The sequence below is a fragment of the Chiloscyllium plagiosum genome, unplaced genomic scaffold (assembly GCF_037043375.1).
Source record: "Chiloscyllium plagiosum isolate Xiang-an unplaced genomic scaffold, Cpla_swu_hap1 HiC_scaffold_38, whole genome shotgun sequence".
In the NCBI taxonomy this organism is placed as follows: Eukaryota; Metazoa; Chordata; class Chondrichthyes; order Orectolobiformes; family Hemiscylliidae; genus Chiloscyllium; species Chiloscyllium plagiosum.
The window spans coordinates 17,858,442-17,884,885 of NW_028270176.1; the positions used below are offsets into that span (position 1 = coordinate 17,858,442).

The 26,444-nt window shown below is 57.8% G+C and overlaps 1 protein-coding gene across 1 annotated transcript in view; it reads right to left on the reverse strand.

The window, feature by feature from the left end:
• Positions 1–4,936: 4,936 nt before the first annotated feature.
• LOC122546793 (guanylate-binding protein 1-like) overlaps positions 4,937–26,444 on the reverse strand; it is a 162,380-nt gene continuing 140,872 nt past the window's right edge. The window contains exons 6-7 of the mRNA XM_087981000.1: positions 8,180–8,282; positions 4,937–5,438 (exon numbers count right to left, since the gene is read on the reverse strand). Of these exons, the coding sequence (XP_087837126.1) occupies positions 5,032–5,438; positions 8,180–8,282 (510 nt within the window). The 3' untranslated portion in view covers positions 4,937–5,031. The remainder of the gene's footprint in view (positions 5,439–8,179; positions 8,283–26,444) is intronic.

Consider the following 26,444-nt stretch of genomic DNA (forward strand, 5'->3'; position numbering starts at 1 on the left):
TGCTGGAAAAGCACAGTCAGTCAGGCAGCATCCCAGGAACAGGAGAATCAACGTTAAAGGCATTTGTCCTTCTTCAGGATAGACTGGCGGCATTGACTGCCTGGAGGTTAGGCATTTTTTGAGCAAAATAGAACGTATCTGTAATAGAATTCTGCAAACATCAGTTCACCCGATAGACTTGTATTTGTGTGCGATGCAGGAGAGAGGGCGTGTGTGTGTGTGTGAGTGCACATGAGAGAGTACGTGTATATGTGTGTGTGCGAGAGAGACAGAGAGAGTGAATATTCGTCTGTGAGTGCACAAGACAGTGTGTGTAGGAGAGACACTGAGTGTGTGTCTGTAGTGGTGAGTGCGTGTGAGAGGGTGTGTGTGAGGGGGTGATGGAGTATAAGCCTGTGAGTGTGTGTGTGTGTGTTTGTGTGAGTGTGTGATGGGGTATAACCCTGTGAGGGGGGGGGTGTGTGTGAGAGTGATGGGGTATAACCCTGTGAGAGGGTGTGTGTGAGTGTGAGTGTGATGGGGTATAACCCTGTGAAAGGGTGTGTGTGTGTGTGAGTGTGATGGGGTATAACCCTGTGAGAGGGTGTGTGTGTGTGTGAGTGTGATGGGGGTATAACCCTGTGAGAGGGTGTGTGTGTGTGAGTGTGATGGGGTATAACCCTGTGAGAGGGTGTGTGTGTGTGTGAGTGTGTGTGATGGGGTATAACCCTGTGAGAGGGTGTGTGTGTGAGTGTGATGGGGTATAACCCTGTGAGAGGGTGTGTGTGTGTGTGAGTGTGATGGGGGTATAACCCTGTGAGAGGGTGTGTGTGTGTGAGTGTGATGGGGTATAACCCTGTGAGAGGGTGTGTGTGAGTGTGTGAGTGTGATGGGGTATAACCCTGTGAGAAGGTGTGTGTGTGTGTGTGAGTGTGATGGGGTATAACCCTGTGAGAGGGTGTGTGTGTGTGTGAGTGTGATGGGGTATAACCCTGTGAGAGGGGTGTGTGTGTGTGTGAGTGTGATGGGGTATAACCCTGTGAGAGGGTGTGTGTGTGTGTGAGTGTGATGGGGTATAACCCTGTGAGAGGGTGTGTGTGTGTGTGTGTGTGAGTGTGATGGGGGTATAACCCTGTGAGAGGGTGTGTGTGTGTGTGAGTGTGATGGGGTATAACCCTGTGAGAGGGTGTGTGTGTGTGTGAGTGTGATGGGGTATAACCCTGTGAGAGGGTGTGTGTGTGTGTGTGTGTGAGTGTGATGGGGGTATAACCCTGTGAGAGGGTGTGTGTGTGTGTGAGTGTGATGGGGTATAACCCTGTGAGAGGGTGTGTGTGTGTGTGTGTGTGAGTGTGATGGGGGTATAACCCTGTGAGAGGGTGTGTGTGTGTGTGAGTGTGATGGGGTATAACCCTGTGAGAGGGGGGTGTGTGTGTGAGTGTGATGGGGTATAACCCTGTGAGAGGGTGTGTGTGTGAGTGTGATGGGGTATAACCCTGTGAGAGGGTGTGTGTGTGTGTGAGTGTGATGGGGTATAACCCTGTGAGAGGGGTGTGTGTGTGTGTGAGTGTGATGGGGGTATAACCCTGTGAGAGGGTGTGTGTGTGTGTGAGTGTGATGGGGGTATAGCCCTGTGAGAGGGTGTGTGTGTGAGAGTGTGATGGGGTATAACCCTGTGAGAGGGTGTGTGTGTGTGTGAGTGTGATGGGGTATAACCCTGTGAGAGGGTGTGTGTGTGTGAGTGTGATGGGGTATAACCCTGTGAGAGGGTGTGTGTGTGTGTGAGTGTGATGGGGGTATAACCCTGTGAGAGGGTGTGTGTGTGTGAGTGTGATGGGGTATAACCCTGTGAGAGGGTGTGTGTGTGTGAGTGTGATGGGGTATAACCCTGTGAGAGGGTGTGTGTGTGTGTGAGTGTGATGGGGGTATAACCCTGTGAGAGGGTGTGTGTGTGAGTGTGATGGGGTATAACCCTGTGAGAGGGTGTGTGTGTGTGTGTGTGAGTGTGATGGGGTATAACCCTGTGAGAGGGTGTGTGTGTGTGTGAGTGTGATGGGGTATAACCCTGTGAGAGGGTGTGTGTGTGTGTGAGTGTGATGGGGTATACGCCTGTGAGAGGGTGTGTGTGTGTGAGTGTGATGGGGTATAACCCTGTGAGAGGGTGTGTGTGTGTGTGAGTGTGATGGGGTATAACCCTGTGAGAGGGTGTGTGTGTGTGTGAGTGTGATGGGGGTATAACCCTGTGAGAGGGTGTGTGTGTGTGTGAGTGTGAGTGTGATGGGGTATAACCCTGTGAGAGGGTGTGTGTGTGAGTGTGATGGGGTATAACCCTGTGAGAGGGTGTGTGTGTGTGTGAGTGTGATGGGGGTATAACCCTGTGAGAGGGTGTGTGTGTGTGTGTGTGTGTGAGTGTGATGGGGTATAACCCTGTGAGAGGGTGTGTGTGAGTGTGAGTGTGATGGGGTATAACCCTGTGAGAGGGGTGTGTGTGTGTGTGAGTGTGATGGGGTATAACCCTGTGAGAGGGTGTGTGTGTGAGTGTGATGGGGTATAACCCTGTGAGAGGATGTGTGTGAGTGTGAGTGTGATGGGGTATAACCCTGTGAGAGGGTGTGTGTGTGAGTGTGATGGGGTATAACCCTGTGAGAGGGTGTGTGTGAGTGTGAGTGTGATGGGGTATAACCCTGCGAGAGGGTGTGTGTGTGTGTGAGTGTGATGGGGTATAACCCTGTGAGAGGGTGTGTGTGTGTGAGTGTGATGGGGGTATAACCCTGTGAGAGGGTGTGTGTGTGTGTGAGTGTGATGGGGGTATAACCCTGTGAGAGGGTGTGTGTGTGTGTGAGTGTGATGGGGGTATAACCCTGTGAGAGGGTGTGTGTGTGTGAGTGTGATGGGGTATAACCCTGTGAGAGGTTGTGTGTGTGTGTGTGTGAGTGTGATGGGGTATAACCCTGTGAGAGGGTGTGTGTGTGTGTGAGTGTGATGGGGGTATAACCCTGTGAGAGGGGGGTGTGTGTGTGTGAGTGTGATGGGGTATAACCCTGTGAGAGGTTGTGTGTGTGAGTGTGATGGGGTATAACCCTGTGAGTGGGTGTGTGTGTGTGTGAGTGTGATGGGGTATAAACCTGTGAGAGTGTGTGTGTGTGTGAGTGTGATGGGGTATAACCCTGTGAGAGGGTGTGTGTGTGTGTGAGTGTGATGGGATATAACCCTGTGAGAGGGTGTGTGTGTGTGAGTGTGATGGGGGTATAACCCTGTGAGAGGGTGTGTGTGTGTGTGAGTGTGATGGGGTATAACCCTGTGAGAGGGGGGTGTGTGTGTGTGAGTGTGATGGGGTATAACCCTGTGAGAGGGTGTGTGTGTGTGTGTGTGTGTGATGGGGTATAACCCTGTGAGAGGGTGTGTGTGTGTGTGAGTGTGATGGGGTATAACCCTGTGAGAGGTTGTGTGTGTGTGTGTGTGAGTGTGATGGGGTATAACCCTGTGAGAGGGTGTGTGTGTGTGAGTGTGATGGGGTATAACCCTGTGAGAGGGTGTGTGTGTGTGTGAGTGTGTGTGATGGGGTATAACCCTGTGAGAGGGTGTGTGTGAGTGTGAGTGTGATGGGGGTATAACCCTGTGAGAGGGGTGTGTGTGTGTGTGAGTGTGATGGGGTATAACCCTGTGAGAGGGTGTGTGTGTGTGTGTGTGTGATGGGGTATAACCCTGTGAGAGGTTGTGTGTGTGTGTGTGTGTGTGAGTGTGATGGGGTATAACCCTGTGAGAGGGTGTGTGTGTGTGAGTGTGATGGGGTATAACCCTGTGAGAGGGTGTGTGTGTGTGTGTGATGGGGTATAACCCTGTGAGAGGGTGTGTGTGTGTGTGAGTGTGATGGGGTATAACCCTGTGAGAGGGGGGTGTGTGTGTGTGTGTGTGATGGGGTATAACCCTGTGAGAGGGTGTGTGTGTGTGTGAGTGTGATGGGGTATAACCCTGTGAGAGGGTGTGTGTGTGTGTGTGATGGGGTATAACCCTGTGAGAGGGTGTGTGTGTGTGAGTGTGATGGGGTATAACCCTGTGAGAGGGGGGTGTGTGTGTGTGAGTGTGATGGGGTATAACCCTGTGAGAGGGGGGTGTGTGTGTGTGTGAGTGTGATGGGGTATAACCCTGTGAGGGGGGGTTGTGTGTGTGTGAGTGTGATGGGGTATAACCCTGTGAGAGGGTGTGTGTGTGTGAGTGTGATGGGGTATAACCCTGTGAGAGGGTGTGTGTGTGTGTGAGTGTGATGGGGTATAACCCTGTGAGAGGGGGTGTGTGTGTGTGTGTGATGGGGTATAACCCTGTGAGAGAGGGGTGTGTGTGTGTGAGTGTGATGGGGGTATAACCCTGTGAGAGGGTGTGTGTGTGTGTGTGTGTGATGGGGGTATAACCCTGTGAGAGGGTGTATGTGTGTGTGTGTGTGAGTGTGATGGGGTATAACCCTGTGAGAGGGTGTGTGTGTGTGTGAGTGTGATGGGGGTATAACCCTGTGAGAGGGTGTGTGTGTGTGTGTGTGTGTGAGTGTGATGGGGTATAACCCTGTGAGAGGGTGTGTGTGTGTGAGTGTGATGGGGTATAACCCTGTGAGAGGGAGTGTGTGTGTGTGAGTGTGATGGGGGTATAACCCTGTGAGAGGGTGTGTGTGTGTGTGAGTGTGATGGGGTATAACCCTGTGAGAGGGGGTGTGTGTGTGTGAGTGTGATGGGGTATAACCCTGTGAGAGGGGGGGGTGTGTGTGAGTGTGATGAGGTATAACCCTGTGAGAGGGTGTGTGTGTGTGTGAGTGTGATGGGGTATAACCCTGTGAGAGGGGGTGTGTGTGTGTGAGTGTGATGGGGTATAACCCTGTGAGAGGGGGTGTGTGTGTGTGAGTGTGATGGGGGTATAGCCCTGTGAGAGGGAGTGTGTGTGTGTGAGTGAACCACTGTAATCTTTGCTTTCCCTTGGCTACACTGTGCAAAGTGGCCTTTGTTCCACTAATCTGGGTGGGGTGGTAGGGGAGGTTTGGGTTTCAGTTTTTGAAGACACAGAGTACGCTCAGAAGAACTTGTTCCACAGAAACTTGCCCAGTTTGGCAGCGATTGGGATAGCTTTGAAGTAGCCGGGAGCTGCGAGAATGGACGTGTCGATAACCACATCCACCAAGGAAGGGGATGCTGCCTCTTTCTTCTCCTCTTTCAAAGAGTCGATCTCTCGCTGCAGGGCCTTTGCACGCTCCTGGAACCCTTCCTTCACCAGCTTGTCGTGCTCCTGCAGCCTCTGCATCAGGACCTTCTCGTGTTCCTGTAGCAGTCGGACCTGCTCCTGCTGGGCTTTCTCTTTCAGCTGAGCCAAATTCACCTCGGCCGCCCTCCTCTCATCCGCCAGGCGTTGCTCGGCCGCACGTCTCTCCTCTTCCTTCGCTTTCCGCTGCTGTTCCGCTACTTCTGCCCTCTCCCGTGCAGCTGCTCGGAGACAACCCAGAAGGAATGGACACCGGGGTTTAGGTGGCTCAGGCAGATCACCAATTGGAGGAAGGTTCAGGGTCGGTGGTGGGTGGGTGGAATGCACTGCCTAGCAGTGGTAGTAGAGTCAGAGACATTAGGGGCTTTTAAATAACTCTTGGATAGGCACATGGAAGATAATACCATGAAGGGTGTGTCGGTTAGTCTGATCGGAGAGTAGGATAAAAGGCCAGACAACATCGAGGGCCGAAGGGCCTGTACTGTGCTGTACTGTTCTACATTGTGTGTTCTATGTAACACCCTGGTTGTGGGGTTACTGCAGTCATTACGAACAACCTCTCTTTCCTCACCTCGGTGAATTTGATCTGTTTCTGTGGCGAATACTGACCCGGATTTACCAGGGTGTTGCTGGGACCGGAGAGTTTGGGTACTGGGAGAGACTGGATGGGCTGGGACTTTTATTTCCCGGGAGTGTAGGAGGCCGAGGGGCCTGACCAAACACCCAGAATCAACAGGCGCCTTCCATTTTCAGAGGACATCTTGTCAAATTTAGCTTTTACGCTTTTATTCCCAGTGCGTGGGTGTCACGGGCTCGGCCAGTATTTACTGCGCAGTAACAATCCATCACATCACCAAGGGCTGCAAGTTATGTGCAGTTCCAATTAAGGTTAGATTCCCTTCTCTTAAAGGGCACAAGAGGAGCAGGGGGCTATCATCAACAGTCCTTACCATGAGACTAGTTCTCAACTGCGGATTTTACCATCAACTTTTACCATCCACCATGGTCTGATTTGAACCCAGGTTCAAATGATCCGGATCTGAACACAGGAGGTGCAGTTAGTCAGTTTGCAGATGACACCAATATTGGAGGGTGTAGTGGACAGCGAAGAGGGTTACCTCAGATTACAACAGGATCTGGACCAGATGGGCCAATGGGCTGAGAAGTGGCAGATGGAGTTTAATTCAGATAAATGCGAGGTGTTGCATTTTGGGAAAGCAAATCTGAGCAGGACTTATACACTCAATCGTAAGGTCCTCGGGAGTATTGTTCAACAAAGAGTTTCATAGCTCCTTGAAAGTGGAGTTGCAGGTAGATAGGATAGTGAAGAAGGTGTTTGGTATGCTTTCCTTTATTGGTCAGAGTATTGAGTACAGGAGTTGGGAGGTCATGATGCGGCTGTACAGGACATTGGTTAGGCCACTGTTGGAATATTGCGTGCAATTCTGGTCTCCTTCCTATCGGAAAGATGTTGTGAAACTTGAAAGGGTTCAGAAAAGATTTACAAGGATGTTGCCAGGGTTGGAGGATTTGAGTTACAGGGAGAGGCTGAACAGGCTGGGGCTGTTTTCCCCGGAGCATCAGAGGCTGAGGGGTGACCTTATCGAGGTTTATAAACTCATGAGGGGCATGGACAGGGTAAATAGGCAAAGTCTTTTCCCTGGGGTGGGGGAGTCCAAAACTAGAGGGCATAGGTTTAGGGTGAGAGGAGAAAGATATAAAAGGGAGCTGAGGGGCAACGTTTTCACGCAGAGGGTGGTGTGTGTATGGAACGAGTTGCCAGAGGAAGTGGTGAAGGCATTTGGATGGATATATGAATAGGAAGGGTTTGGAGGGATATGGGCAGGGTGCTGGCAGGTGGGACTAGATTGGGTTGGGATATCTGGTCGGCATGGACGGGTGGGACCGAAGGGTCTGTTTCCATGCTGGATGACTATAACCATCCTGAACTATATTGGTTTTTGTTAGATATATTATTGCCCCCCAACCCCATCCCCGCACATGTCCTCTTCCTTTTCAAATCTGTCATTATTTGAAGCATTTTTAAACAGGAATATTCTGGAAAAGTGGCTTATTTCCTGAACAGGGAAATTTCAGGAAGTGCAAAGTGACCTGGGTTACCATCGCTGAAGGTAAACATTGCAGGGACAGCAGGCGGTGAGGAAGGTGAAAGGTAGAGTGGCCTTCACAGTGAGAGGCTTGGAGTACAGGAGCAGGAGCTCTTGCTGCAGTTATACAGGGGGCCTTGGTGAGACCACACCCTGGAGTAGCGTGTGTACAGTCCTGGTCTCCTTCTCTGAGGAGGAATGTCCTGGTGAGGGAGGGAGTGTAATACAGGTTTCTCAGACTGACTCCCGGGATGGCAGGACTGACGGACGAAGAGAGACTGAATCGGTTCGGACCATATTCAGGGCAGTTTGGAAGAAATGGAGGGAGGGATCTCACAGAAACCTGTGAAGTTCTAACCGGACCAGGCTGGGGGAAAGGATGTTCCTGACGACTAGGGAGTTCAGATCCTGGATGGGGGGGGTCACAGGCTAAGGAAACGGGGTCAGCCACTCAGAACTGAGATGAGGAGATTCACCCAGAGATTGGGGGAGACTGGAACTCTCTGCCACAGGGGGGGAGCGGGGGGAGCGATCGAGGCCGAAACACTGGAATGTTTTCAGGAAGGAATGGGATAGAGTTCCTCGGACTGAAGGGATCAACAGGGAGAACGTGGGAACAGGGGACTGAGTCGGGTGATCAGCCATGATCGTATTGGACAGTAGAACAGGCAGGAAGGGCTGAATGGCCTCTGCTTCGATGGAAGGTCAGTGCTGCTCTCCCTTGGGGTAATAGGAATAATCCAAGGAAGTGTGGGGCAGGGGAGAATGGGATTGCACAGAGCTAACACAGGCAATGATAGGCTGAAGGGCCGACACTTGGATTGTGGAACTAAGGGAGTTGAGGAGAACGGTACCTTGGATCTCCCTCTCTGAGGCGGTCATACTCCGGTCGGCCTGTCGAATGGAGTCCGAGAGCTGCTGCTTCTTTGCCAGGAAGTCCTGAAGAACCTGCTGAGCCTGCGGACACCAAGGGGTCAGCCTCTTGAAGAGACAATCGTTATTTAACACAACCGAGGGAGAGGGAGCGAGGGAGGGAAACACACCGAGGGGGAGGGAGGGAAACACACTGAGGGAGAGGGAGGGAAACACCCTGAGGGGGAGGGAGGGAAACACACTGAGGGAGAGGGAGGGAAACACACTGAGGGGGAGGGAGGGAAACACACTGAGGGAGAGGGAGGGAAACACACTGAGGGAGGGAGGGAGGGAAACACACTGAGGGAGGGAGGGAGGGAAACACACTGAGGGAGGGAGGGAGGGAAACACACTGAGGGAGGGAGGGAAACACCCTGAGGGGGAGGGAGGGAAACACACTGAGGGAGAGGGAGGGAAACACACTGAGGGAGAGGGAGGGAAACACACTGAGGGGGAGGGAAACACACTGAGGGAGAGGGAGGGAAACACACTGAGGGGGAGGGAGGGAAACACACTGAGGGAGAGGGAGGGAAACACACTGAGGGGGAGGGAGGGAAACACACTGAGGGGGAGGGAAACACACTGAGGGAGAGGGAGGGAAACACACTGAGGGAGGGAGGGAAACACACTGAGGGGGGGAGGGAAACACACCGAGGGGGAGGGAGGGAAACACACCGAGGGAGAGGGAGGGAAACACACCGAGGGAGAGGGAGGGAAACACACCGAGGGAGAGGGAGGGAAACACACTGAGGGGGAGGGTGGGAAACACACTGAGGGGGAGGGAGGGAAACACACTGAGGGAGGGGGAGGGAAACACACTGAGGGAGGGGGAGGGAAACACACTGAGGGAGAGGGAGGGAAACACACTGAGGGAGGGAGGGAAACACTCTGAGGGGGAGGGAGGGAAACACACCGAGGGGGAGGGAGGGAAACACACTGAGGGAGAGGGAGGGAAACACACTGAGGGGGAGGGAGGGAAACACACCGAGGGGGAGGGAAACACACTGAGGGAGAGGGAGGGAAACACACCGAGGGAGAGGGAGGGAAACACACTGAGGGAGGGGGAGGGAAACACACTGAGGGAGAGGGAGGGAAACACACTGAGGGAGGGAGGGAAACACTCTGAGGGGGAGAGAGGGAAACACACCGAGGGGGAGGGAGGGAAACACACCGAGGGGGAGGGAGGGAAACACACCGAGGGGGAGGGAGGGAAACACACTGAGGGGGAGGGAGTGAAACACACCGAGGGAGAGAGGGAAACACACTGAGGGAGGGAGGGAGGGAAACACACCGAGGGAGAGGGAGGGAAACACACCGAGGGAGAGGGAGGGAAACACACCGAGGGAGAGGGAGGGAAACACACCGAGGGAGAGGGAGGGAAACACACCGAGGGAGAGGGAGGGAAACACACCGAGGAGGAGGGAGGGAAACACACTGAGGAGGAGGGAGGGAAACACACCGAGGGAGAGGGAGGGAAACACACCGAGGAGGAGGGAGGGAAACACACTGAGGAGGAGGGAGGGAAACACACCGAGGGAAGGGGAGGGAAACACACCGAGGGGGAGGGAGGGAAACACACTGAGGGAGAGGGAGGGAAACACACCGAGGGGGAGGGAAACACACTGAGGGGGAGGGAGGGAAACACACTGAGGGAGGGAGGGAAACACACTGAGGGGGAGGGAGGGAAACACACTGAGGGAGAGGGAGGGAAACACACTGAGGGAGAGGGAGGGAAACACACTGAGGGAGGGAGGGAGGGAGGGAAACACACTGAGGGAGAGGGAGGGAAACACACTGAGGGGGAGGGAGGGAAACACACTGAGGGGAGGGAAACACACTGAGGGAGAGGGAGGGAAACACACCGAGGGGGAGGGAAACACACTGAGGTGGGGGAGGGAAACACACTGAGGGAGAGGGAGGGAAACACACTGAGGGAGGGAGGGAAACACACTGAGGGAGGGAGGGAAACACACCGAGGGGGAGGGAGGGAAACACACCGAGGGAGAGGGAGGGAAACACACTGAGGGAGGGAGGGAGGGAGGGAAACACACTGAGGGAGAGGGAGGGAAACACACTGAGGGGGAGGGAGGGAAACACACTGAGGGAGAGGGAGGGAAACACACTGAGGGGGAGGGAGGGAAACACACTGAGGGGGAGGGAAACACACTGAGGGAGAGGGAGGGAAACACACCGAGGGGGAGGGAAACACACTGAGGGAGAGGGAGGGAAACACACTGAGGGAGGGAGGGAAACACACTGAGGGAGGGAGGGAAACACACCGAGGGGGAGGGAGGGAAACACACTGAGGGGGAGGGAGGGAAACACACTGAGGGAGGGAGGGAAACACACTGAGGGGGAGGGAGGGAAACACACTGAGGGGGAGGGAGGGAAACACACTGAGGGAGGGAGGGAAACACACTGAGGGAGAGGGAGGGAAACACACTGAGGGGGAGGGAGGGAAACACACTGAGGGAGAGGGAGGGAAACACACTGAGGGGGAGGGAGGGAAACACACTGAGGGGGAGGGAGGGAAACACACTGAGGGAGAGGGAGGGAAACACACCGAGGGGAGGGAAACACACTGAGGGAGAGGGAGGGAAACACACTGAGGGAGGGAGGTAAACACACTGAGGGAGAGGGAGGGAAACACACTGAGGGGGAGGGAGGGAAACACACTGAGGGGGAGGGAAACACACTGAGGGAGGGAGGGAAACACACTGAGGGAGAGGGAGGGAAACACACTGAGGGGGAGGGAGGGAAACACCACTGAGGGGGAGGGAGGGAAACACACCGAGGGGGAGGGAGGGAAACACACTGAGGGAGAGGGAGGGAAACACACTGAGGGGGAGGGAGGGAAACACACTGAGGGGAGGGAGGGAAACACACCCGAGGGGGAGGGAGGGAAACACACTGAGGGGGAGGAGTGAAACACACCGAGGGAGAGGGAGGGAAACACACTGAGGGGGAGGGAGTGAAACACCCGAGGGAGAGGGAGGGAAACACACTGAGGGGGAGAGAGGGAAACACACTGAGGGGGAGGGAGGGAACACACTGAGGGAGGGAGGGAGGGAAACACACTGAGGGAGGGAGGTAAACACACTGAGGGAGAGGGAGGGAAACACACTGAGGGAGGGAGGGAAACACACCGAGGGAGAGGGAGGGAAACACACCGAGGGAGAGGGAGGGAAACACACCGAGGGAGAGGGAGGGAAACACACTGAGGGAGAGGGAGGGAAACACACTGAGGGAGAGGGAGGGAAACACACTGAGGGAGAGGGAGGGAAACACACTGAGGAGGAGGGAGGGAAACACACCGAGGGAGGGGAGGGAAACACACCGAGGGGGAGGGAGGGAAACACACTGAGGGAGAGGGAGGGAAACACACGAGGGGGAGGGAAACACACTGAGGGGGGAGGGAGGGAAACACACTGAGGGAGGGAGGGAAACACACTGAGGGGGAGGGAGGGAAACACACTGAGGGAGAGGGAGGGAAACACACTGAGGGAGAGGGAGGGAAACACACTGAGGGAGAGGGAGGGAAACACACTGAGGGAGGGAGGGAGGGAAACACACTGAGGGAGGAGGGAGGGAAACACACTGAGGGAGGGAGGGAAACACACTGAGGGAGGAGGGAAACACACCGAGGGAGAGGGAGGGAAACACACCGAGGGGAGGGAGGGAAACACACTGAGGGAGAGGGAGGGAAACACACTGAGGGAGAGGGAGGGAAACACACGAGGGAGAGGGAGGGAAACACACTGAGGGGAGAGGGAGGGAAACACACTGAGGAGAGGGAGGGAAACACACTGAGGGAGAGGGAGGAGAACACACTGAGGGAGGAGGGAGGGAAAACACACTGAGGGGGAGGGAGGGAAACACACTGAGGGGGGAGGGAAAAACACTGAGGAGGAGGGAAACACACTGAGGGAGGGGAGGGAAACACACTGAGGGAGAGGGAGGGAAACACACCGAGGGGGAAACACACTGAGGGGGAGGGAGGGAAACACACTGAGGGAGGGAGGGAAACACACTGAGGGGAGGGGAGGGAAACACACTGAGGGAGGAGGAGGGAAACACACTGAGGGGAGGGAGGGAAAGGGAGAGGGAGGGAAACACACTGAGGGAGAGGGAGGGAAACACACTGAGGGAGGGAGGGAGGGAAACACACTGAGGGAGGGAGGGAAACACACTGAGGGGGAGGGAGGGAAACACACTGAGGGGGAGGGAGGGAAACACACTGAGGGGGAGGGAAACACACTGAGGGAGAGGGAGGGAAACACACCGAGGGGGAGGGAAACACACTGAGGTGGGGGAGGGAAACACACTGAGGGAGGGGGAGGGAAACACACTGAGGGAGAGGGAGGGAAACACACTGAGGGAGGGAGGGAAACACACCGAGGGGGAGGGAGGGAAACACACTGAGGGGGAGGGAGGGAAACACACTGAGGGAGGGAGGGAAACACACTGAGGGAGAGGGAGGGAAACACACTGAGGGAGAGGGAGGGAAACACACTGAGGGGGAGGGAGGGAAACACACTGAGGGGGAGGGAGGGAAACACACTGAGGGAGGGAGGGAAACACACCGAGGGAGAGGGAGGGAAACACACTGAGGGGGAGGGAGGGAAACACACTGAGGGAGAGGGAGGGAAACACACTGAGGGGGAGGGAGGGAAACACACTGAGGGGGAGGGAGGGAAACACACTGAGGGAGAGGGAGGGAAACACACCGAGGGGGAGGGAAACACACTGAGGGAGACGGAGGGAAACACACTGAGGGAGGGAGGTAAACACACTGAGGGAGAGGGAGGGAAACACACTGAGGGGGAGGGAGGGAAAGACACCGAGGGGGAGGGAAACACACTGAGGGAGGGAGGGAAACACACTGAGGGAGAGGGAGGGAAACACACTGAGGGGGAGGGAGGGAAACACACTGAGGGGGAGGGAGGGAAACACACCGAGGGGGAGGGAGGGAAACACACCGAGGGGGAGGGAGGGAAACACACCGAGGGGGAGGGAGGGAAACACACTGAGGGAGGGAGGGAAACACACCGAGTGAGAGGGAGGGAAACACACTGAGGGAGAGGGAGGGAAACACACTGAGGGAGGGAGGGAAACACTCTGAGGGAGAGGGAGGGAAACACACTGAGGGAGGGAGGAAAACACACCGAGGGAGAGGGAGGGAAACACACTGAGGGGGAGGGAGGGAAACACACCGAGGGGGAGGGAGGGAAACACACTGAGGGAGGGAGGGAAACACACCGAGTGAGAGGGAGGGAAACACACTGAGGGAGAGGGAGGGAAACACACTGAGGGAGAGGGAGGGAAACACACTGAGGGAGGGAGGGAAACACTCTGAGGGAGAGGGAGGGAAACACACTGAGGGAGAGGGAGGGAAACACACCGAGGGAGAGGGAGGGAAACACACCGAGGGAGAGGGAGGGAAACACACTGAGGGAGAGGGAGGGAAACACACTGAGGGAGGGAGGGAAACACACTGAGGGAGGGAGGGAAACACACTGAGGGAGAGGGAGGGAAACACACTGAGGGAGAGGGAGGGAAACACACTGAGGGAGGGAGTGAAACACACTGAGGGAGAGGGAGGGAAACACACTGAGGGAGGGAGGTAAACACACTGAGGGAGAGGGAGGGAATCACACTGAGGGAGGGAGGGAAACACACTGAGGGGGGGACGGAAACACACCGAGGGGGAGGGAGGGAAACACACCGAGGGAGAGGGAGGGAAACACACCGAGGGAGAAGGAGGGAAACACACCGAGGGAGAGGGAGGGAAACACACAGAGGGAGAGGGAGGGAAACACACCGAGGGAGAGGGAGGGAAACACACTGAGGGGGAGGGTGGGAAACACACTGAGGGGGAGGGAGGGAAACACACTGAGGGAGAGGGAGGGAAACACACTGAGGGGGAGGGAGGGAAACACACTGAGGGAGAGGGAGGGAAACACACTGAGGGGGAGGGAGTGAAACACACTGAGGGAGGGGGAGGGAAACACACTGAGGGAGGGGGAGGGAAACACACTGAGGGAGGGGGAGGGAAACACACTGAGGGGGAGGGAGGGAAACACACTGAGGGAGGGAGGGAAACACACCGAGGGAGAGGGAGGGAAACACACTGAGGGAGAGGGAGGGAAACACACTGAGGGGGAGGGAGTGAAACACACTGAGGGAGGGAGGCAAACACACTGAGGGAGAGGGAGGGAAACACACCGAGGGGGAGGGAAACACACTGAGGGAGAGGGAGGGAAACACACTGAGGGAGGGAGGGAACACACTGAGGGGGGGACGGAAACACACCGAGGGGGAGGGAGGGAAACACACCGAGGGAGAGGGAGGGAAACACACCGAGGGAGAAGGAGGGAAACACACCGAGGGAGAGGGAGGGAAACACACAGAGGGAGAGGGAGGGAAACACACCGAGGGAGAGGGAGGGAAACACACTGAGGGGGAGGGTGGGAAACACACTGAGGGGGAGGGAGGGAAACACACTGAGGGAGGGGGAGGGAAACACACTGAGGGAGGGGGAGGGAAACACACTGAGGGGGAGGGAGGGAAACACACTGAGGGAGAGGGAGGGAAACACACTGAGGGGGAGGGAGTGAAACACACTGAGGGAGGGAGGCAAACACACTGAGGGAGAGGGAGGGAAACACACCGAGGAGGAGGGAGGGAAACACACCGAGGGAAGGGGAGGGAAACACACCGAGGGGGAGGGAGGGAAACACACTGAGGGAGAGGGAGGGAAACACACTGAGGGGGAGGGAGGGAAACACACTGAGGGAGAGGGAGGGAAACACACTGAGGGGGAGGGAGGGAAACACACTGAGGTGGGGGAGGGAAACACACTGAGGGAGAGGGAGGTAAACACACTGAGGGAGAGGGAGGGAATCACACTGAGGGAGGGAGGGAAACACACTGAGGAGGGGAGGGAAACACACCGAGGGGGAGGGAGGGAAACACACCGAGGGAGAGGGAGGGAAACACACCGAGGGAGAGGGAGGGAAACACACCGAGGGAGAGGGAGGGAAACACACTGAGGGGGAGGGTGGGAAACACACTGAGGGGGAGGGAGGGAAACACACTGAGGGAGAGGGAGGGAAACACACCGAGGGGGAGGGAGGGAAACACACTGAGGGAGGGGGAGGGAAACACACTGAGGGAGAGGGAGGGAAACACACTGAGGGAGGGAGGGAAACACTCTGAGGGGGAGGGAGGGAAACACACCGAGGGGGAGGGAGGGAAACACACCGAGGGGGAGGGAGGGAAACACACTGAGGGGGAGGGAGTGAAACACACCGAGGGAGAGAGGGAAACACACTGAGGGAGGGAGGGAGGGAAACACACCGAGGGAAGGGGAGGGAAACACACCGAGGGAGAGGGAGGGAAACACACTGAGGGAGGGAGGGAAACACACCGAGGGAGAGGGAGGGAAACACACTGAGGAGGAGGGAGGGAAACACACTGAGGGACAGGGAGGGAAACACACTGAGGGGGAGGGAGGGAAACACACTGAGGGAGAGGGAGGGAAACACACTGAGGGGGAGGGAGGGAAACACACTGAGGGAGAGGGAGGGAAACACACTGAGGGGGAGGGAGGGAAACACACTGAGGTGGGGGAGGGAAACACACTGAGGGAGAGGGAGGGAAACACACTGAGGGGGAGGGAAACACACTGAGGGAGAGGGAGGGAAACACACTGAGGGGGAGGGAGGGAAAGACACCGAGGGGGAGGGAAACACACTGAGGGAGGGAGGGAAACACACTGAGGGAGGGAGGTAAACACACTGAGGGAGAGGGAGGGAAACACACTGAGGGAGGGAGGGAAACACACTGAGGGAGAGGGAGGGAAACACACTGAGGGAGAGGGAGGGAAACACACCGAGGGGGAGGGAGGGAAACACACTGAGGGAGAGGGAGGGAAACACACCGAGGGAAGGGGAGGGAAACACACCGAGGGGGAGGGAGGGAAACACACTGAGGGAGAGGGAGGGAAACACACTGAGGGAGAGGGAGGGAAACACACCGAGGGAAGGGGAGGGAAACACACCGAGGGGGAGGGAGGGAAACACACTGAGGGAGAGGGAGGGAAACACACTGAGGGGGAGGGAGGGAAACACACTGAGGGAGAGGGAGGGAAACACACTGAGGGGGAGGGAGGGAAACACACTGAGGTGGGGGAGGGAAACACACTGAGGGAGAGGGAGGGAAACACACTGAGGGGGAGGGAAACACACTGAGGGAGAGGGAGGGAAACACACTGAGGGGGAGGGAGGGAAAGACACCGAGGGGGAGGGAAACACACTGAGGGAGGGAGGGAAACACACTGAGGGAGGGAGGTAAACACACTGAGGGAGAGGGAGGGAAACACACTGAGGGAGGGAGGGAAACACACTGAGGGAGAGGGAGGGAAACACACTGAGGGAGAGGGAGGGAAACACACCGAGGGGGAGGGAGGGAAACACACTGAGGGAGAGGGAGGGAAACACACTGAGGGAGAGGGAGGGAAACACACTGAGGGAGGGAGGGAAACACTCTGAGGGAGAGGGAGGGAAACACACTGAGGGAGGGAGGAAAACACACCGAGGGAGAGGGAGGGAAACACACTGAGGGGGAGGGAGGGAAACACACCGAGGGGTAGGGAGGGAAACACACTGAGGGAGGGAGGGAAACACACCGAGTGAGAGGGAGGGAAACACACTGAGGGAGAGGGAGGGAAACACACTGAGGGAGAGGGAGGGAAACACACTGAGGGAGGGAGGGAAACACTCTGAGGGAGAGGGAGGGAAACACACTGAGGGAGAGGGAGGGAAACACACCGAGGGAGAGGGAGGGAAACACACCGAGGGAGAGGGAGGGAAACACACTGAGGGAGAGGGAGGGAAACACACTGAGGGAGGGAGGGAAACACACTGAGGGAGGGAGGGAAACACACTGAGGGAGAGGGAGGGAAACACACTGAGGGAGAGGGAGGGAAACACACTGAGGGAGAGGGAGGGAAACACACCGAGGGAGGGAGGTAAACACACTGAGGGAGAGGGAGGGAAACACACTGAGGGAGGGAGGTAAACACACTGAGGGGGGGACGGAAACACACCGAGGGAGAGGGAGGGAAACACACCGAGGGAGAGGGAGGGAATCACACTGAGGGATGGAGGGAAACACACTGAGGGGGGGACGGAAACACACCGAGGGAGAGGGAGGGAAACACACCGAGGGAGAGGGAGGGAAACACACCGAGGGAGAGGGAGGGAAACACACTGAGGGGGAGGGTGGGAAACACACTGAGGGGGAGGGAGGGAAACACACTGAGGGAGGGGGAGGGAAACACACTGAGGGAGGGGGAGGGAAACACACCGAGGGAGAGGGAGGGAAACACACCGAGGGAGAGGGAGGGAAACACACTGAGGGGGAGGGTGGGAAACACACTGAGGGGGAGGGAGGGAAACACACCGAGGGGGAGGGAGGGAAACACACTGAGGGGGAGGGAGTGAAACACACCGAGGGAGAGAGGGAAACACACTGAGGGAGGGAGGGAGGGAGGGAAACACACTGAGGTAGGGAGGGAGGGAAACACACTGAGGGAGAGAGGGAAACACACTGAGGGGGAGGGAGAGGGAGGGAAACACACTGAGGGAGGGAGGTAAACACACTGAGGGAGAGGGAGGGAAACACACTGAGGGAGGGAGGGAAACACACCGAGGGAAGGGGAGGGAAACACACTGAGGGGGAGGGAGGGAAACACACCGAGGGAGGGAGGGAAACACACTGAGGGGGAGGGTGGGAAACACACTGAGGGGGAGGGAGGGAAACACACTGAGGGGGAGGGAGGGAAACACACTGAGGGAGGGAGGGAAACACTCTGAGGGGGATGGAGGGAAACACACTGAGGGAGAGGGAGGGAAACACACTGAGGGGGAGGGAGGGAAACACACTGAGGGAGGGAGGGAAACACACTGAGGGAGAGGGAGGGAAACACACTGAGGGGGAGGGAGGGAAACACACTGAGGGGGAGGGAGGGAAACACACTGAGGGAGAGGGAGGGAAACACACCGAGGGAGGGAGGGAAACACACCGAGGGAGGGAGGGAAACACACTGAGGGGGAGGGTGGGAAACACACTGAGGGAGGGAGGGAAACACTCTGAGGGGGAGGGAGGGAAACACACCGAGGGAGGGAGGGAAACACACTGAGGGGGAGGGTGGGAAACACACTGAGGGGGAGGGAGGGAAACACACTGAGGGAGGGAGGGAAACACACTGAGGGGGAGGGTGGGAAACACACTGAGGGGGAGGGAGGGAAACACACTGAGGGAGGGAGGGAAACACACTGAGGGAGAGGGAGGGAAACACACTGAGGGAGGGAGGGAAACACTCTGAGGGGGAGGGAGGGAAACACACTGAGGGAGAGGGAGGGAAACACACCGAGGGAGGGAGGGAAACACACTGAGGGAGGGAGGTAAACACACTGAGGGGGAGGGAGGGAAACACACTGAGGGGGAGGGAGGGAAACACACTGAAGGGGAGGGAGGGAAACACACTGAGGGGGGGGAGGGAAACACACTGAGGGGGAGGGAGGGAAACACACTGAGGGTGAGGCAGGGATGGATACACACTGAGGGGGAGGGAGGGAAACACACTGAAGGGGAGGGAGGGAAACACACTGAGGGGGAGGGAGGGAAACACACTGAGGGAGGGAGGGAAACACACTGAGGGAGGGAGGGAAACACACTGAGGGGGAGGGAGGAAACACACTGAGGGGGAGGGAGGGAGGGAAACACACAGAGGAAGAGGGAGGGAAACACACCGAGGGGGAGGGAGGGAAACACACTGAGGGAGGGAGGGAAACACACCGAGGGAGAGGGAGGGAAACACACAGAGGAAGAGGGAGGGAAACACACTGAGGGGGAGGGAGGGAAACACACTGAGGGAGGGAGGGAAACACACTGAGGGAGAGGGAGGGAAACACACTGAGGGAGGGAGGGAAACACTCTGAGGGGGAGGGAGGGAAACACTCTGAGGGGGAGGGAGGGAAACACACCGAGGGAGAGGGAGGGAAACACACCGAGGGGGAGGGAAACACACTGAGGGAGGGAGGGAAACACACTGAGGGAGAGGGAGGGAAACACACTGAGGGGGAGGGAGGGAAACACACTGAGGGGGAGGGAGGGAAACACACCGAGGGGGAGGGAGGGAAACACACTGAGGGAGGGAGGGAAACACACCGAGTGAGAGGGAGGGAAACACACTGAGGGAGAGGGAGGGAAACACACTGAGGGAGAGGGAGGGAAACACACTGAGGGAGGGAGGGAAACACTCTGAGGGAGAGGGAGGGAAACACACTGAGGGAGGGAGGAAAACACACCGAGGGAGAGGGAGGGAAACACACTGAGGGGGAGGGAGGGAAACACACCGAGGGGGAGGGAGGGAAACACACTGAGGGAGGGAGGGAAACACACCGAGTGAGAGGGAGGGAAACACACTGAGGGAGAGGGAGGGAAACACACTGAGGGAGAGGGAGGGAAACACACTGAGGGAGGGAGGGAAACACTCTGAGGGAGAGGGAGGGAAACACACCGAGGGAGAGGGAGGGAAACACACCGAGGGAGAGGGAGGGAAACACACCGAGGGAGAGGGAGGGAAACACACTGAGGGAGAGGGAGGGAAACACACTGAGGGAGGGAGGGAAACACACTGAGGGAGAGGGAGGGAAACACACTGAGGGAGAGGGAGGGAAACACACTGAGGGAGAGGGAGGGAAACACACCGAGGGAGGGAGGTAAACACACTGAGGGAGAGGGAGGGAAACACACTGAGGGAGGGAGGTAAACACACTGAGGGAGAGGGAGGGAAACACACTGAGGGAGAGGGAGGGAAACACACTGAGGGAGAGGGAGGGAAACACACTGAGGGAGGGAGGGAAACACACTGAGGGGGGGACGGAAACACACCGAGGGAGAGGGAGGGAAACACACCGAGGGAGAGGGAGGGAAACACACCGAGGGAGAGGGAGGGAAACACACTGAGGGGGAGGGTGGGAAACACACTGAGGGGGAGGGAGGGAAACACACTGAGGGAGGGGGAGGGAAACACACTGAGGGAGGGGGAGGGAAACACACTGAGGGAGGGAAACACACTGAGGGGGAGGGAGGGAAACACATTGAGGGAGGGAGGGAAACACTCTGAGGGGGAGGGAGGGAAACACACCGAGGGGGAGGGAGGGAAACACACTGAGGGGGAGGGAGTGAAACACACCGAGGGAGAGAGGGAAACACACTGAGGGAGGGAGGGAGGGAAACACACTGAGGGAGGGAGGGAGGGAAACACACTGAGGGAGAGAGGGAAACACACTGAGGGGGAGGGAGAGGGAGGGAAACACACTGAGGGAGGGAGGGAAACACACCGAGGGAAGGGGAGGGAAACACACTGAGGGAGGGAGGGAAACACTCTGAGGGGGAGGGAGGGAAACACACTGAGGGAGAGGGAGGGAAACACACTGAGGGGGAGGGAGGGAAACACACTGAGGGAGGGAGGGAAACACACTGAGGGAGAGGGAGGGAAACACACTGAGGGGGAGGGAGGGAAACACACTGAGGGGGAGGGAGGGAAACACACTGAGGGAGAGGGAGGGAAACACACCGAGGGAGGGAGGGAAACACACTGAGGGGGAGGGTGGGAAACACACTGAGGGAGGGAGGGAAACACACCGAGGGAGGGAGGGAAACACACTGAGGGGGAGGGTGGGAAACACACTGAGGGGGAGGGAGGGAAACACACTGAGGGAGGGAGGGAAACACACTGAGGGAGAGGGAGGGAAACACACTGAGGGAGGGAGGGAAACACTCTGAGGGGGAGGGAGGGAAACACACTGAGGGAGAGGGAGGGAAACACACCGAGGGAGGGAGGGAAACACACTGAGGGAGGGAGGTAAACACACTGAGGGGGAGGGAGGGAAACACACTGAGGGGGAGGGAGGGAAACACACTGAAGGGGAGGGAGGGAAACACACTGAGGGGGGGGAGGGAAACACACTGAGGGGGACGGAGGGAAACACACTGAGGGTGAGGCAGGGATGGATACACACTGAGGGGGAGGGAGGGAAACACACTGAGGGGGAGGGAGGAAACACACTGAGGGGGAGGGAGGGAGGGAAACACACAGAGGAAGAGGGAGGGAAACACACCGAGGGGGAGGGAGGGAAACACACTGAGGGAGGGAGGGAAACACACCGAGGGAGAGGGAGGGAAACACACAGAGGAAGAGGGAGGGAAACACACCGAGGGGGAGGGAGGGAAACACACTGAGGGGGAGGGAGGGAAACACACTGAGGGAGGGAGGGAAACACACTGAGGGAGAGGGAGGGAAACACACTGAGGGAGGGAGGGAAACACTCTGAGGGGGAGGGAGGGAAACACACCGAGGGAGAGGGAGGGAAACACACCGAGGGAGGGAGGGAAACACACTGAGGGTGAGGGAGGGAAACACACTGAGGGTGAGGGAGGAAAACACACTGAGGGAGAGGGAGGGAAACACACTGAGGGAGGGAGGGAAACACTCTGAGGGGGAGGGAGGGAAACACACCGAGGGAGAGGGAGGGAAACACACCGAGGGAGGGAGGGAAACACACTGAGGGTGAGGGAGGGAAACACACTGAGGGTGAGGGAGGGAAACACATTGAGGGAGAGGGAGGGAAACACACTGAGGGGGAGGGAGGAAAACACACTGAGGGGGAGGGAGGGAAACACATTGAGGGAGAGGGAGGCAAACACACTGAGGGAGGGAGGTAAACACACTGAGGGGGAGGGAGGGAAACACACTGAGGGGGAGGGAGTGAAACACACCGAGGGGGAGGGAGGGAAACACACTGAGGGGGAGGGAGGGAAACACACTGAGGGGGAGGGAGGGAAACACACCGAGGGAGAGAGGGAAACACACTGAGAGAGAGGGAGGGAAACACACTGAGGAGGAGGGAGGGAAACACACTGAGGGGGAGGGAGGGAGGGAAACACACTGAGGAGGAGGGAGGGAGGGAAACACACCGAGGGAGAGAGGGAAACACAGTGAGGGAGAGGGAGGGAGGGAAACACACTGAGGGGGAGGGAGGGAAACACACTCAGGGAGTGGGATGAAAACACACTGAGGGAGAGGGAGAGAAAGACACTGAGGGGGAGGGAGGGAAACACACTGAGGGGGAGGGAGGGAAACACACTGAGGGAGAGGGAGGGAAACACACTGAGGGAGAGTGAGGGAGGGAAACACACTGAGGGGGAGTGAGGGAGGGAAACACACTGAGGGAGAGGGAGGGAAACATACCGAGGGAGAGGGAGGGAAACACACTGAGGGGGAGGGAAACACACTGAGGGAGGGAGGGAAACACACTGAGGGGGAGGGAAACACACTGAGGGGGGGGAGGGAAACACACTGAGGGAGAGGGAGGGAAACACACTGAGGGGGAGGGAGGGAAACACACTGAGGGGGAGAGAGGGAAACACGCTGAGGGGAGGGAGGGAAACACACTGAGGGAGGGAGGGAAACACACTGAGGGGGAGGGAGGGAAACACTGGGGGGGGAGGGAAACACACTGAGAGGGAGGGAGGGAAACACACTGAGGGTGAGGGAGAGAAACACACTGAGGGGGAGGGAGGGAAACACAGAGGGGGAGGGAGAGAAACACACTGAGGGAGGGAGGGAAACACACTGAGGGATGGAGGTAAACACACTGAGGGAGAGGGAGGGAAACACACTGAGGGAGGGAGGTAAACACACTGAGGGAGAGGGAGGGAAACACACTGAGGGGGAGGGAGGGAAACACACTGAGGGAGAGGGAGGGAAACACACTGAGGGGGAGGGAGGGAAACACACCGAGGGAGAGGCAGGGAAACACACCGAGGGAGAGGGAGGGAAACACACTGAGGGAGAGGGAGGGAAACATACTGAGGGAGGGAGGTAAACACACTGAGGGAGAGAGGGAAACACACTGAGGGAGGGAGGGAGGGAAACACACTGAGGGAGGGAGGGAGGGAAACACACTGAGGGAAGAAGGGAAACACACTGAGGGAGGGAGGGAAACACACCGAGGGAGAGGGAGGGAAACACACTGAGGGAGAGGGAGGGAAACACACTGAGGGGGAGGGAGGGAAACACACTGAGGGAGAGGGAGGGAAACACACTGAGGGGGAGGGAGGGAAACACACCGAGGGAGAGGCAGGGAAACACACCGAGGGAGAGGGAGGGAAACACACTGAGGGAGAGGGAGGGAAACATACTGAGGGAGGGAGGTAAACACACTGAGGGAGAGAGGGAAACACACTGAGGGAGGGAGGGAAACACACTGAGGGAGAGAGGGAAACACACTGAGGGGGAGGGAGGGAAACACACTGAGGGGGAGGGAGGGAAACACATTGAGGGAGAGGGAGGGAAACACACTGAGGGAGGGAGGTAAACACACTGAGGGAGAGGGAGGGAAACACACTGAGGGAGGGAGGGAAACACACCGAGGGAGAGGGAGGGAAACACACCGAGGGAGAGGGAGGGAAACACACTGAGGGAGGGAGGGAAACACACTGAGGGAGAGGGAGGGAAACACACCGAGGGAGAGGGAGGGAAACACACCGAGGGAGAGGGAGGGAAACACACCGAGGGAGAGGGAGGGAAACACACCGAGGGAGAGGGAGGGAAACATACTGAGGGATAGGGAGGGAAACACACTGAGGGGGAGGGAGGGAAACACACCGAGGGAAGGGGAGGGAAACACACTGAGGGGGAGGGTGGGAAACACACCGAGGGAGAGGGAGGGAAACACACTGAGGGGGAGGGAGGGAAACACACCGAGGGAGAGGGAGGGAAACACACCGAGGGAGAGGGAGGGAAACACACCGAGGGAGAGGGAGGGAAACACACCGAGGGAGAGGGAGGGAAACATACTGAGGGAGAGGGAGGGAAACACACTGAGGGGGAGGGAGGGAAACACACCGAGGGAAGTGGAGGGAAACACAGTGAGGGGGAGGGTGGGAAACACACTGAGGGGGAGGGAGGGAAACACACTGAGGGGGATGGAGGGAAACACACTGAGGGAGGGGGAGGGAAACACACTGAGGGAGAGGGAGGGAAACACACTGAAGGAGGGAGGGAAACACTCTGAGGGGGAGGGAGGGAAACACACTGAGGGAGGGAGGGAGGGAAACACACTGAGGGAGAGAGGGAAACACACTGAGGGGGAGGGAGGGAAACACACTGAGGGGGAGGGAGGGAAACACATTGAGGGTGAGGGAGGGAAACACACTGAAGGGGAGGGAGGGAAACACACTGAGGGGGAGGGAGGGAAACACACTGAGGGGGGGGAGGGAAACACACTGAGGGGGAGGGAGGGAAACACACTGAGGGGGAGGGAGGGAAACACACTGAGGGAGAGGGAGGGAAACACACTGAGGGAGGGAGGTAAACACACTGAGGGAGAGGGAGGGAATCACACTGAGGGAGGGAGGGAAACACACTGAGGGGGGGACGGAAACACACCGAGGGGGAGGGAGGGAAACACACCGAGGGAGAGGGAGGGAAACACACCGAGGGAGAAGGAGGGAAACACACCGAGGGAGAGGGAGGGAAACACACCGAGGGAGAGGGAGGGAAACACACCGAGGGAGAGGGAGGGAAACACACCGAGGGAGAGGGAGGGAAACACACTGAGGGGGAGGGTGGGAAACACACTGAGGGGGAGGGAGGGAAACACACTGAGGGAGGGGGAGGGAAACACACTGAGGGAGGGGGAGGGAAACACACTGAGGGAGAGGGAGGGAAACACATTGAGGGAGGGAGGGAAACACTCTGAGGGGGAGGGAGGGAAACACACCGAGGGGGAGGGAGGGAAACACACTGAGGGGGAGGGAGTGAAACACACCGAGGGAGAGAGGGAAACACACTGAGGGAGGGAGGGAGGGAAACACACTGAGGGAGGGAGGGAGGGAAACACACTGAGGGAGAGAGGGAAACACACCGAGGGAAGGGGAGGGAAACACACTGAGGGAGGGAGGGAAACACTCTGAGGGGGAGGGAGGGAAACACACTGAGGGAGAGGGAGGGAAACACACTGAGGGGGAGGGAGGGAAACACACTGAGGGAGGGAGGGAAACACACTGAGGGAGAGGGAGGGAAACACACTGAGGGAGGGAGGGAAACACACTGAGGGAGAGGGAGGGAAACACACTGAGGGGGAGGGAGGGAAACACACTGAGGGGGAGGGAGGGAAACACACTAAGGGAGAGGGAGGGAAACACACCGAGGGAGGGAGGGAAACACACTGAGGGGGAGGGAGGGAAACACACTGAGGGGGAGGGAGGGAAACACACTGAGGGGGAGGGAGGGAAACACACTGAGGGGGAGGGTGGGAAACACACTGAGGGAGGGAGGGAAACACACCGAGGGAGGGAGGGAAACACACTGAGGGGGAGGGTGGGAAACACACTGAGGGGGAGGGAGGGAAACACACTGAGGGAGGGAGGGAAACACACTGAGGGGGAGGGAGGGAAACACACTGAGGGAGAGGGAGGGAAACACACTGAGGGGGAGGGAGGGAAACACACTGAGGGAGGGAGGGAAACACACTGAGGGAGAGGGAGGGAAACACACTGAGGGAGGGAGGGAAACACTCTGAGGGGGAGGGAGGGAAACACACTGAGGGAGAGGGAGGGAAACACACCGAGGGAGGGAGGGAAACACACTGAGGGAGGGAGGTAAACACACTGAGGGAGAGGGAGGGAAACACACTGAGGGGGAGGGAGGGAAACACACTGAGGGAGAGGGAGGGAAACACACTGAGGGGGAGGGAGGGAAACACACTGAGGGGGAGGGAGGGAAACACACTGAAGGGGAGGGAGGGAAACACACTGAGGGGGGGGAGGGAAACACACTGAGGGGGAGGGAGGGAAACACACTGAGGGTGAGGCAGGGATGGATACACACTGAGGGGGAGGGAGGGAAACACACTGAAGGGGAGGGAGGGAAACACACTGAGGGGGAGGGAGGGAAACACACTGAGGGGGAGGGAGGGAAACACACTGAGGGAGGGAGGGAAACACACTGAGGGAGAGGCAGTGAAACACACTGAGGGAGGGAGGGAAACACACCGAGGGAGAGGGAGGGAAACACACCGAGGGAGAGGGAGGGAAACACACCGAGGGGGAGGGAGGGAAACACACTGA